The following is a 14,747-nucleotide window of genomic DNA, read 5'->3' on the forward strand; positions in this document are numbered from 1 at the left end:
CTTCCAGGAGCAATAATGCAGAAGATCTTGAAAAGAAGAAGTAAAGAACCAACTATTGTGATGTTCTTTCATTCCAGCAATATGTAGTAGTAATGAGGTCTAACAAGCCAACTTTCAGGAGTTGCGAAAGTGATTTAAAAGCAGGAACCTTAGGATTACTGCTCCTAATGAGTCAACAAATACAGAAATAGGACAGAAATTAGTCTTTCTTTCCACAGGTGCTGCCTGTTGCGTGTTTCTGGCATTTTCTTATCTTTTAAATATAGATGTGAGTTTGTCTGTGTAAGTAGCAAAGTAATCTAGAAGAACAAATACAGCAGTTGAAAAGAAAGGTTTTGTACCCAAGTATTTGGGCAACTGCAGTCCCAAACTTCCTGGTTACAGTGTTTACATAACAAAATATGCACCTTTTAAATTACCTCTATTCATATTAAGTAACTGTTTTTTGATTTCAGGAATTTGTATTGGAACATGTTTTTGGATATAGAGGCTTTGACTGTCGCAACAATCTTCATTATCTCAATGATGGAACTGATATTATTTTTCACACAGCAGCTGCAGGCATTGTTCAGAATCTGTCATCAGGTAATGAATGTATGGATGAAGTGTGTCTATTTTAATACAAGAAGCATCAGGAACAAGGGTGATGAACTTAGAGCATGAATCAATACATGGAACTATGAGGTGGCTATTATGGACTTGATTGTCACAACGACAGGAATGGCTGCTGAATGTTCAGGGGTTTAGATGTTTCAAAAGGGACAGGGCAAGAGGAAAAAGTGACAGGGAAGTCACTAATCAGGGATAGTACCACTGCTAGAAAGGAAGGACTTTGTGGAAGAATTGTCTATTGAGTCAGTATAGGTTGAAATCAGAAATGGGAAGAGAACAATCACTCTATTGGGAGTATTCCATAACAGCACCCCCCCCCCCCACACCCCGCTCTAGTACAGGGACACTGAGGAACAGAGCAGGAGACAGATTTTGGAATGGTGTAAAAATTACAGGGCTATTGTTATGGGTGACTTCAACTTCCCATATATTAATTGCCACCTCCTTAATGCAAAAGGTTTAGATGGCATGGAATTTGTTAGGTGTGTCTAGGAAGGATTCCTGGCTCAATATGTAGTCAGACCAACTTGAAAAGAAGTCATACTGGATCTGATGCTAAGCATTGAACCAGGTTGGGTGTCAGATCTCTTGATGGGTGAGCATTTCAGAGACAGTGACCACGACTTGCTGACCTTTACCTTAGCCTTGGAGAGGCACAAGAACAGATGGTATGGTTGACAAGAGATCTGGAACATACAGTATAGTCAAGAGGAAGACAGAAGCTTACTTGAGATTTAGGAATCAAGGATCAGACAAGGGCTCTAAAAAGTTATATGGTTGCCAAGAAGGAGCTTAAGAATAGGCTTATCTGGAAAATAAACTAGGCGGAATAACTTGAATGATAGCAATATGGTCGAGACATAAATAGGAGAAAATTCTCTATGATTATTCAAACTGCTGAGGGCCCTCTAACACAGGGTGAAGATAGAGGTTATCCCTCTGAACTGAGGCGGGTCGGTGCTCAGGCCTCACTGTGGGAAGTCGGGAAAAATTTTCAAATGTTATACGTTCAGAAATGTCTAGGGTGTGGTTATATGTCTTGGTTTACTGTTGAGAAGGGATTGCTTACTGTTTGGTTAGAAAAGGAGAGTGCTTTTTTTCTACTAGAGAAAAATGCAAACTGAATTGGTAAAAATAATTTCCTATAATGTTAATGGGGTTTTGAATCCAATTAAAAGAAATAAGATTATGTCTAAATTGGAAAAAGAGAGGGCACAAATAGCTTTCCTCCAGGAAACATATGAGCCAATCTGAACATGGAAAATTAAAAAGAATGGGCTTTAAGCATGTATTTTATTCATCATATAAATTGAGTCACAAAAGAGGGGTAGCTACTTTAATATCAAGTACTCTTAATTATGAACATATTTCAGAGACTAGAGACAAAGAAGGACGGTTTGTAAAAATCACAGGAAGAATAGAAGGTACAGAAATAACATTGCTGGATGTTTATGCTCCTCCAGGTAGTGACTGGTCATTTTATAGACACATTTTTGACCTAATGGTCAGTTCTCGAGGGGTAGTAATTTGTGGAGGGGATTTTAATATTAGATTAAATCCTATATTAGATTCTTCAAGAATAGTTACTCAGAATAAACCTCTGACTCGGAAAGTGAATTCATTGATGGAGGAGTTGGGAATTATAGATGTCTGGAGGGAATTACACCCTACTAGCAAAGATTATACATATTACTCTTTCCCTCATTCAGCCTATTCAAGGATAGACTATTTCTTTATCTTTAATACAGATAGATTCAGGATAAAAAACTGTAATATTGCAACAATTGATCTGTCAGATCATAGCCCAGTCTCTATGTCTCTAATCCTGGAAAGGAAAATGAGGAAAACACTATGGAGGCTAAACTCACATATACTCAATAACCCGAAAGTAATGGAGAGATTAAGGGGAGAAATCAAAGAATATCTAGACCTTAATGACATGGGAGAAACATCACCAGTGATTTTATGGGATACATTGAAAGCTGTACTGAGAGGGAAAATTATTTCCATTACTACTCACAAGAAAAAAATCAATGCACAAAAATTAGCGGACCTTCAAGGAAAATTAAAACAACTTCAAGTTGTAGATAGCAACAAAAGTAATTCAAATCGAAAACAGGAAATTAGGAAATTGCAAAGTGAAATTGATGATATTTATACGTTGGAAACTCAAAGAAATTTTCTTTACCTGAGACAAAAGTATTATGAAGTAGGAGGTAAATCAGCTAGATTATTAGCATATAAATTACGAAAACAACAAGCAGACAATACAATTCATAAAATAAAGAATCCAAAGACAAAGCTTGTGGAGAGTACAATAGGGAAAATTCAAGAGAGTTTTGAAACATATTATCGAGAGCTGTACTCCCAACCCCGGGCCCCCAATGAGCCCTATATAGACAGTGTATTGAATTTTTTAGATCTACCTAAACTTACAGATTTACAAAATGAAAGTTTATTAGAACCAGTAACTGTCAAAGAACTGAACGTGGCCATCTCTAGGTTAAAGGCTGGAAAGTCCCCGGGTTCTGATGGGTTTACCTCAGAGTGGTACAAGTCCCTGAAGACACAGTTAGCCCCATTACTACTTAACACCTTTAATTGGATCTTGCAGAGAGGAGAAACTCCACCTTCCTGGAGAGAAGCGATTATTTCAGTTATTCCTAAAGAGGGTAAAGATAAACTAGAATGTGGCAATTATCGGCCAATTAGTGTTCTTAATTTAGATTACAAACTATTTACATCTATATTAGCGCGCAGATTGGAAAAGCTTTTACCTGGCCTAATCCATTTAGACCAGACTGGATTTATTCAACAAAGACAAACACAGGACAACATAAGGAGAACTCTGCACATATTAGAACAGGTTAATAAGAACGAGACAGAGACAATGGTAGTAGGATTGGACGCTGAGAAAGCTTTTGATTCGGTTAGTTGGGCATTCCTATACAGAGTGTTAGGAAGATTCGGCTTTCAAGAAAGGTTTATTAAAGTAATTCAGACTCTATATGACAGCCCTACAGCCCGAATTAAGATAAATGGGGACCTCTCTGACTCCTTCATTTTAGAGAGAGGCACTAGACAGGGATGCCCAATTTCTCCTCTCCTTTTTGCGCTATATATTGAACCACTGGCCCAACTAATAAGACAGAGCGAAATCGTAAAAGGTATCAAGGTGGCAGGGATTGAACAGAAAGTGGCGTTATTCGCAGATGATGTTTTGGTCTATCTGAGTGAACCAGAAAAATCATTTATAGGATTGTTTACACTGTTGGATGACTTTGGGAAAATATCAGGTTATAAAATAAATGTAAAGAAAACGCAGGTTATGTCCCTAAGTTATACACCATCCAAAAAATTGCAGGATACATACGATCTTAAGTGGGAAGCTAAATCATTAAAATATTTAGGAATAACCCTGCCGAAGGATCTTTCAACACTGTCACAGGTAAATTATGGGCCATTAATCTCAGAGATAAAAGCAGATATGCATAGATGGAATCTTATCCCCTTTTTAAGTTTAAATTCAAGGATAAATACTATAAAAATGAATATTCTTCCTCGGTTATTATATCTTTTCTGTACTTTACCAGTGGAGGTGGATGATAATCAATTCAGGGAATGGGACAAATGGATTTCCCGCTTCATTTGGCAAGGAAGGAAACCTAGAATTCGATATAACACCTTACAGTTAGGGAAGGAAGGAGGAGGTATGGTTCTTCCTTGCCTGAGAAATTATTTTTATGCCTCACAGATAACCCCTCTGTTATATTGGTGTAATAGGGAATATAAGGCTAGATGGAAGGAAATAGAATTTGGATTAGTTGACAGTTTTCCTCTTCAGGCCTCAATAGCTGACAAAGGATTGATGGCCCAGTTGGAAAAATTTAATAATGCTTGGATAAATCTTACATTAAAAGTATGGCAGAAGATGGTTAATTCATGTGGAATTAATAACATGTTAAAACTCTTTAGATGGTGTGCATATGATACCGAATTCCTTCCCAACAGAGGAGATAAAAGATTTGAGCTATGGATAAAGAAAGGTCTTACAACCCACCTCTCATTTATAGATAAAAGAGTATTACAAAGTTTCCAAATCCTGCAGGACAAACATGGCCTAGAACATAATGACTTTTTTAGGTACCTTCAAATACGAAACTATGTTAACCAGAGTTGTAGATATACAGACCTATCAACAGTAGAATTAGAATTTTTCAAGATTCTGAATTCGGCTTGCAGTTCAATACCTAGTAAATCAGTTTCTCGCCTATATAATGCACTCTCCCATGCTAAAAATGTAAATACACTGTATATTAAAGAGAAATGGGAGAAAGAAGCGGAGTTGGTACTTTCAGAGGAGGCTTGGGGGAAAATCTGCAGCTTTCAATGGTCCTCGACTAATTCTTTGACTTGGAGAGAACATTGTTGGAAAAACATTATAAGATACTTCAAGACCCCATATCAGGAAAAATATGAAGATACAAATGTGATGTGTTGGAGAAGGTGCAAGGAGGCAAATCATTTTCATATTTTCTGGGATTGCCCTAAATTAAGTCTATTTTGGGAAGGTATTCATAGAACATTAGTTAAGGTACTTCGGTCCCAGATATTTGGGGCATGTATTGTTCCTTGAACAGAAGGAAGATATAAAGTTGCTGCAGGCCCTCTTAGCGGCAAGTAAGAAATCAATCACTAGAAAATGGCTAAATCCAATACCACCTACATTAGAAGATTGGTACGAAATTATCTTGGAAATATTTAAAATGGAAAAGTTGACTTACTCCCTGAGAACTCAAAAAGAAACATTTTATCAAATCTGGAAATAAATGGATTGAATATATAACCCCAATGCGAGCAGACTTTAGATGACTCTCCTAATGATTTATATAGCTCTTCTCATCAACACAGTAATATTGCTAACGTAAGCACCCCTAGTCTAAATGTTTGTTTTTTTTTGGAAAATAGAGAATTAACACAAGTAAAGGGAAAGATTTGGGAAAGGGATAAAAAAAATGAAAAAATTAAGTAAATAAGTACATAGGGATTGGATAATTATGTCTGCGGGCAGGAACAAGCACGAACAAATTGGGATATAAACACCTACAATGGTTGGTATATAGGCTTGTATGCAACATTTTGGACCAGTGGAAATGGTCCAGAAGGGTTGTATGGAAACTATTATTACCATTTTTCTTAACAACTAATTTCATTACTTAGCCTAATAGGTTAGATTTACCACAGTACATAATTATCTATTTAAATGTTTATTTTCCTTTTATATCATCTCAATGTGTACTTAAGAATGTATAAATAATTGTAGTTTTATACATATAAAAAAATGGAAAAGGTTATATGTGTGAAAAAAGTACATGATAATTGTGAATTCCTTATCCAAATAAAAATAAAATTTAAAAAAAAAGAATAGGCTTATCTGAGCTAGAAGGGGGAATGAGAAAGCCCTGGTGAGTAGGATTAAGGAAAACCTCAAGGCATTCTACACATATGTGAAGAACAAGAGGATGACTAGTACTGATCAGGAAAAGAAGAGGAAACAAGTGCCTGGAGGAGGAGGAGGTTTGGAAGGTCCATAATGAATACTTTGCTTCAGTATTCACCACTGAGAGGAACCTTGACATTTGTGAGGACAGCACAAAACAGGCTGATATGCTAGAACAGACTGATGTTAAGAAAGACTCCCAGAATTATAGACCGTGGGTTTTACTTCAATGTTGGTCAAATATTTGGAGAAAATCAAAAGAGATAGGATTTATGAGTGAAGGAGGATGAGAGCTGACTTTACAGGAGTGTACAAGATGATAGAGGCATTGTTTGAGTGGATAGCTAGAGACTTTTTCTAAGCACAGCAATGGCTAATATGAAGGGGCACAATTTTAAGATGATGGGAGGACAGTATGGGGGGGGGGGGGAATGTCAGAGTGTAAATATTGTACACAGAGAATGTGGGAATGCATTGCCGGAGGTGTTGCTAGAGGCAGATGTATTGTTGACATTTGAGAAACTCTGAGGTAGGCACATGGATGATAGAAAAATAAAGGGCTTTGTAGGAGTGAAGGGTTAGATTGACTTCAGAGTACATTAAAAGTTTGCACATCATGCGTTGAAGGGCCTTTACTGTTCTGTAATATTTCTGCATTTTATGTATGATTATATTAATGTAATATTTTGAAAAGGTTTTGATGTTGATGTAAAATGTTATTACATTTGTGAATGATACTTAGTGTCTCCAATATGGACAGTTGTCAAGCTTGAAAGTCTACAGCTTCTACAATATATAGTTTGTCACTTGGTAAATTGGCATCCTTGAATAATGCTAAAAATATTGCATTGCTTGTTAAACATATCTGCATTAATAGGTAAACTATTGAATCATTACCACACAAGAGGATGCCATTCAACATATCAAGCATGCCAACTTTATCACATACCTGTATTCCTCCTTCAATGCCATTCCCCCACAATACCGGTTCCTTCCCTGCCTATTGCTAGCAAAATATATTTTGCCAAATATCTAGTATCTGTGTCCTTTAATCCTTACGTAATCAGTAAATGTAAACAACTCTTCTTCTGTTTTCTAAATCTATTATAATTTTATAGATTACTACCAAATTTCCTTTCCATCTCCTTTGCTCCAAAGAACACAATTCCAGTTTCTCCAATGCAACTCATAGTTAAAAGCCCTCAGACTGAAACTACAGGTATTCTCCTTTACACCCTCTCAAAGACCAAAATATTTTTCTTAAAGTCTAGTGATCTGAATTGAACAGAATAATTTATTGTTGCCAAATAAGAGCTGCTTTAAGTTTCAGCACATCTTTCTTTTTTTTTGTAACTAATGTTTCTAATTACTAAAGTTTCAATTTATGATGCCCAAGATGCTTTTGCTAACTAGTACCAACATGTTCTGTTATTTTCACATGTTCGTTCATTCTCATCCCCTTGTCCCTATGTTTGTACACTTTAAATCTATGCCATTAAGACTATATTGCCTCTCTCCACCCATCTCCAAACTGTATCACCTCACACTCTATGTATTAAACTCCACCTTGCACACATCTGCTATACTGTTGGTCTGCATATATCCAGCTGCTGATGCCATTATCCTTACTGCTAACCACACCCCTAGGTTTAGTGGCAACTGCAAATATTAATCTGCTTTAAAATGTTTTTATATATTGGCCTCACTTAATTATTTAGTTTTGAAAATAAAAACTAGTGCTCTCTGATATTGACGGAGTCTCGCTCTAACCTTCCATGGAAGACATGCTTGGCAGGATTTATCAATTGCAAGCAAGAGAAAATCTGCACATTCTGCAAATCCGAGTAATACACACAAAATGCTGGAGGAACTCAGCAGGCCAGGCAGCATCTATGGAAAAGAGCCCGAAATGTCGACTGTTTCCTCTTTTCCGTAGATGCTGCCTGGCCTGCTGAGTTTCAACTGAATTTTGTGTGTGTTGCTTTATCTATTGCATCCTTTTATAGATCATTTATTATTGCAAACAAGTTAACAACAGATTTTTTTAAAGAACAATTCACATTTTTATCTATTTATGCTAATTGATTCCTTGTCTGCTGTTTTAAATATACATTTACTTGCACTTAGTGTAGTATACATATGAACAGAAATGAGCCACGTTGTTCTAAGGTTCAGTTAGAGAACATTGGCCTGTGTTTTAACCCTGTCTGCATACCTTGACTCTTGAAACTTCAAATTAGTTTGAAATTTTCAATTAATCCCATACTCAACAGCATTTAGAGAATTTCAGTGCTTTTCAGTATTTAATAACCTGTTTCCATGTAGAAGCACTTTATAAAGCTGAAATGTTGATATTTAATTTTGTATTTTATATTGTATTTCATTTGAAATTATTTTGATCAGGTCTGCAGAGTTTTTATGTGGAACATACAGATGATATACTTTGCTTAACTGTCAACCAACACCCAAAATACAAAAATATTGTGGCAACTGGACAAATAGGTAAGACATATTACTTCTTCATCACTAAGCAGTAGAATTTCATTATTGTTAAGTAACTTCTTGCAACATTTAAATCTCAACCCACAAATCAGATCTATTGTATTTATCCATATGTTAACATAGTATTTGAATAATATTTTTTGTCAATTTTTATTGCAATTATTTTAAGTAGGTGAATAAACAAGATCTGTGAAGGGCATCACAAAGAATAGAAAAGAGTAAATGATTACTTAAGAGCTCAGCCAAGAATTTTCTCAGAATAGTACCTGCTTTGCTGCAAACTGATCATTAGATTATCCCATTTACATGGATTCCATTTCAGTTTTTTGCACAATGTAATTTGAACAGTTCTGAGGAAATTCATTACAATGGTCTTTTATGCCTGGCTTTTAAAAATTCTTTGGAAGAAGAGGAATGAAGAGCAATAGCATGAGAAATGAACAGGAAAACTAAACTTCAGTATGTTATCCCTTCTAGCTTAACTGCTTCCTCCTGAAGGTGGGCAACCAGAATTGCAGACAATACTTAAGTATGGTTTAACCAATGTTTTGTACAATTGCAACATGGCATCTCATCTCTTGTACTCAGTGCCACAGTAATGAAGGCAGACATGCCATACACCCTGCCTACCTGTGACACCATTTTCAGGGAACAATATACTTGTACCCATAAATCTCTCTTTTCAACAATATTCTTCAGGGCTCTGTCATTCACTGTTTACACCTTGTCCTAGTTTAGCTTCTCAGTGCATCACTTTGCATTTATCGGAGTTAGATTCTATCTGCCAATTCACCATCCACTTTTCCAGTTGATCAATATCCTACCCTCCTTCACTGCCCATTATCCAACCAATTTTGATGTATTATACAAGCCTGTTAATCATGCCACCTACGTTCTCATCCAAATCATTAATAAAGAAGACAAACAACAAAGGACCCAGCACTGATCCCTGTTGCACACCACTGGTCACAGGCCTCCAATATGAAAAGCAACCCTCCACTACCACCTCTGTCTCCTACCACCAAGCCAATTTTATATCCAGTTGTCTAGTTCATCCTGGATCCCGTATGTTCTAACTTTCTAGACCTGCCTACCTTGTGGTACTTTGTCAATGGCTTTGCTAAAGTACACGTAAACACTATCAAATGTCCTGCTGTCATTTATCAACCCAGTTGCCTCTTCAAAAGACTCCATTAAATTTGTGATATGTTATTTCCCACTCACAAGGCCATGCTGATAGTCACTTGTCATTCCTTGCCTTTCAAATACAAATAAATATTTTTAGAATCTCCTCCAGGAGCCTTTTCACCACTGTGAAGTCTATGTAGCCCTTCTTAAATTCAGGGACATCTAGCCATACTCTAATATTCTGGTACCTTTCTGTGACTAATGAGGATACAACTTTCTGCCAGGTTCCCAGCAATTCCTTTGCTTGTTTCCAACAATTTACCAGTATATGCCTGGTCTGACCCTGTGAAATTAACTGCCTCTAACTGCTTCAAAGCTGCCAATACCTCCTCTTTCATAATGTTGATAAGTTTCAGGATGACACTTTTCTCTTCCCTGAACTCACTGGTTTCCACATCCCTGTCCATGGTAAATGTAGACAAGAAGTAAAGTCAAATTTCTTGTGGTATAATACATCATCGATAACCACACTGATCCTTAAAGAGACCTTCTCTCTCCCTAGTTACCCTTTTGCCCTTAATACTTCCAGAATCATTTCAGATTTTTTTTGCCTTATCAGCCATGGATATCTCTTTTCATTCTTAAGTGTACGCATACACCCATAAATTCCACAAAGGATTTACTTGATTGCAGCTCCTACACCTGATAAATATCTCTTTTTTTTCTTGATCATTGCCTTAATATACATCATCAATCAGGATTCCCTATTCCTGGCAGGTTTGCCCTATACTCTGACAGGAACATGTGTCTAAACTCTTCCACTTTTAAACATCTTTCAATTCAGATGTACCTTTACCCATTAATGTCCTCTCAAAATCATCTATGTGAATTTCTGTTTAATGCCATCAAAACTAACCTTGCCCCAGCTTAGGACTTGAAATTGTGAACCAGTTCTATATTTTTTTCATAATTAGAACAGATTATGGCCACTGCTCACAAAGTACTCCACTACTGACAATTCACCCACTGCCTGGCTTCATTCCTTAGAAGAGGTCGTCTCATTCCTTCAGTGAGTCTCATTCCTTCAGTGATTAAATGTGATTATGATTCTATAACCATTTCGGATCATGCTCCACTTAAGCTTTTTATTAAAATTATGGCCAATATACCAAACAATAGACAATGGCGTTTTAATTCGCTGTTGCTTCAGGACTCGGACTTTGTTAATTTTATGAATGAACAGATTGAGCTTTTTTTTACAATTAACCATACAGAAGATATTTCGGTTAACACTCTTTGGGACACTTTTAAAGCCTATATTCGGGGTCAGATTATTTCGTATTCCGTTGCTTTGAGGAAGAAACAGAAGCAGGAGGAGATGGCAATTGTGGACAAGATTAAAGAAATTGATAAGAAATATGTTATGGCTCCTTCTGAGGAGCTATACAAACAAAGAACTGAACTTCAAATGGAACACAGTTTACTACTCTCGTCCTCGATTGTAAACCAATTAAAGAAAACAAGAAGTGATTTTTATGTTCACAGTGATAAAATTGGCAAGCTGCTGGCTAATCAATTGAAATCTAATTATGTTAAATCTCAAATCAATCAGATTTATAACCAAAATGATCGATTGATATTGGATCATGTGGGGATTAATCAAACCTTTTGTGATTTTTATTCTTCTTTATATCAATCAGAGTCTCCTCGAGATTCTAAATATATGAATGATTTTTTAGATAAGTTAGACTTCCCTCAGATTTCACAGGATATGTCTTCTTTATTAGATACTTCCATTACAATGGATGAGATTAAGAATGTTATTTTTTCTATGAATCTGGGGAAAGCTCCTGGCCCTGATGGGTTTACCGTTGAATTTTATAAATGTTTTGCTTCTTTATTGATTCCTTGGCTCTATAAGGTTTTTGAGGCTTCTTTGAAACTTGGTAAACTTCCGGAATCTTTTAATAGAGCATCAATTTCTTTAATACTAAAGAAGGATAAAGACCCTGCTCAATGTGCATCTTATAGACCAATATCTTTATTAAATGTTGATTCTAAAGTTTTTTCTAAGTTATTAGCAAATAGACTAGAAAAAGTACTTCCTTCTATTATTTCGGAAGACCAAACGGGTTTTATTAAAGGTCGTTACTCTTTTTATAATATTCGTACATTGTTAAATATCGTTTATACTCCCTCACAAAATGTTCCTGAGTGTGTTATTTCTTTAGATGCCGAGAAAGCTTTTGATAGAGTAGAATGGCCTTATTTATTTAAGGTGCTTGAAATGTTTAATTTTAGCTTGAAATTTATATCCTGGATTAAACTGTTATATCACTCCCCTGTAGCCTCGGTTCGTACTAACTCCTTAAACTCACCTTTTTTTCCTCTCTTTCGTGGTACTCGACAAGGCTGTCCTCTTAGTCCCCTATTATTTGATATTGCATTAGAACCTCTTGCAATTGCTATTCGAGAATCTTCAAATATTACTGGGATAACTCGGGGATTAAAGTCCCATAAATTATCACTCTATGCTGATGATTTACTTTTATATATTTCTAATCCTGAGAGATCCATTCCTGCTGTTTTAGAGTTATTAGCACAATTTGGTCTTTTCTCAGGTTATAAATTAAATCTTAGTAAGAGTGAACTTTTTCCGATTAATAAACATCTTCCCTTATATTATAAATTTCCATTTAAATTGATTAATAATTACTTTTCATATCTTGGGATTAAAATTACTTGTAAACATAAAGATTTATTTAAGACTAACTTTTTACCATTAATAGACCATATTACTCAACTTTCATCTAAATGGTTTCCCTTATATTTAACTTTGATTGGTCGTATTAATGCAGTTAAGATGTTTTTTTTGCCAAAATTTTTATATGTGTTTCAGGCATTACCAATTTTCGTTCCTAAATCTTTTTTTGATAAAGTTGACTCTAAAATTTCTTCATTTATTTGGCAGAATAAGAATCCGAGACTGGGTAAAATACATTTACAGAAAGCTAAGAGAGATGGAGGTTTAGCATTACCTAACTTTAGATTTTATTATTGGGCTATTAATATTCGACATATGAAATTTTGGTTACTTGACCGGGACATACTATCTATTCCTAAATGGGTAGCATTGGAATTACAATCTGTTCAGGGTTATACACTTGGTTCTATTTTAGGTTCCTCTCTTCCTTTTGATTCGAAACGCCTTAAGCAGGTCTCTAACCCGATAGTTAAATATGCTTTGCGCATTTGGTTTCAATTCAGAAAATTTTTTGATCTTAATCAATTCGGGTTAGCGATTCCTATTTTAGGTAACATATTTTTTCCTCCCTCTTTTACGGATCGCGCTTTTCAAACTTGGAAGACTAAGGGTATTTTACGGTTTTTGGATTTATTTTTAGATGGTTCCCTTATGTCTTTTGAACAATTATCTAATAAATATAACTTATCAAGAATACATTTTTTTAGATATTTACAAGTTAGAAATTTCCTAAGTACTATACTTTCTTCCTTTCCAATGCTTCCTCCTACATATATTTTAGATTCGATAATTAACCTTAATCCATGTCAGAAAGGTGCATCGGCTATGATTTATAATATTATTATGAAACTTAGGAAAGCTCCATTTGATAAGATTAGGGTAGATTGGGAACAGGAATTGGGGCTTACCATTTCTGTGGATGATTGGGGGCAGATTTTACAATTAGTTAATACTTCCTCTATTTGTGCTAAACATTCCCTAATTCAATTTAAAGTGGTTCATAGAGCACATATGTCCAAAGATAAGTTAGCGCGTTTTTACTCGCATATTAATCCTTTCTGTGATAGATGTTCGGGGCAGATAGCCTCTTTAACTCATATGTTTTGGTCTTGCCCTACTTTGGAAACTTTTTGGAGAGATATTTTCAATATTATTTCTAAGGTATTAAATATAGATATCTCTCCTCACCCTATTACTGCTATCTTTGGACTACCTAAAATTTCTAGTAATCTTTCCCCTTCAGCCCGTAGAATGATTGCATTTCTTACTTTAATGGCGAAAAGATGTATTTTACAACATTGGAAAGAGCTTAATGCTCCAACTACCTTTTTTTGGTTTTCTCAGACGATTTTATGTTTGAATCTGGAGAAAATTAGAAGTAATCTTTATGATTCTTCATTTAAATTTGAACAGATTTGGGGACCTTTTATTCGATATTTTCATTTAATGTAATATTTACCCTTCTTGTTTTTTTTTCACTGTTTTAATGGAGGTCGGGATTGAGGACGTGATTTTAAGTTTAACTCTGTTTGGTTTCAAGTTAGCCCATTGCTTTGCTTTGCTTTTAGTTAGTTGCACGGTGGGTTTTTTTTTGGGGTTTTTTTTTCTTTTTTTTTCCATTGATATATATAAAATCTAGTATACTATTATGTTATCTTGCTTTCTTATGCTTAAATTACATTGTTTGTAGTATTTTCTTTTTGGTATTGTTATCTTTTGGAATTTTATTATACTTTAACATTGTATTAATGTTTATATGGCTTACCTTTTTTGTATACTTACTCAATAAAAAGATTTAAAAAGAAAGAAAGAAAGAAGAGGTCGAGTGTAGCCTCTTTTCTAGTCAGGCTATCTACATACAGCACACAAAAATGCTGGAGGAACTGAGCAGGTCAGGCAGCTTCAATGGAGGGGAATATATACTCAACATTTCAAGTCGAGACCCTTCACCAGGACTGGAAAGGAAGGAGGCAGAAGCCAGTATAAGAAGATGGAGGAAAGGGAAGGAGTACAAGGTGACAGGTTAATGCAAGACCAGATGAGGGGGAAGGTGCGTGAGTAGGGGAGGAGTATAAAATTAGAAGCTGGGAGGGGATAGGTAGGAGAGATAAAGTTCTGAAGAATGAGGGATCTGATAGGAGAGGACAGTGGACTAAGGAAGAAAGAGGAGGGGGAAACCAGAGAATGGTGATGGGCAAGTGAGGAGAAGAGAAAGAGTAGGAGAGTATCTAGAAAGGGGAA

General features: G+C 35.6%; 1 protein-coding gene across 1 annotated transcript in view; it reads left to right on the forward strand.

Annotated features, from left to right (window-relative positions):
- LOC134350550 (echinoderm microtubule-associated protein-like 6) overlaps window positions 1-14,747 on the forward strand; it is a 392,224-nt gene that overhangs the window by 328,698 nt on the left and 48,779 nt on the right. Inside the window, exons 29-30 of the mRNA XM_063055883.1 lie at window positions 456-585; window positions 8,516-8,614. Coding sequence (XP_062911953.1) covers window positions 456-585; window positions 8,516-8,614 — 229 coding nt within the window. The remainder of the gene's footprint in view (window positions 1-455; window positions 586-8,515; window positions 8,615-14,747) is intronic.

This window comes from Mobula hypostoma, chromosome 8, assembly GCF_963921235.1.
Source record: "Mobula hypostoma chromosome 8, sMobHyp1.1, whole genome shotgun sequence".
Lineage (NCBI taxonomy): Eukaryota > Metazoa > Chordata > Chondrichthyes > Myliobatiformes > Myliobatidae > Mobula > Mobula hypostoma.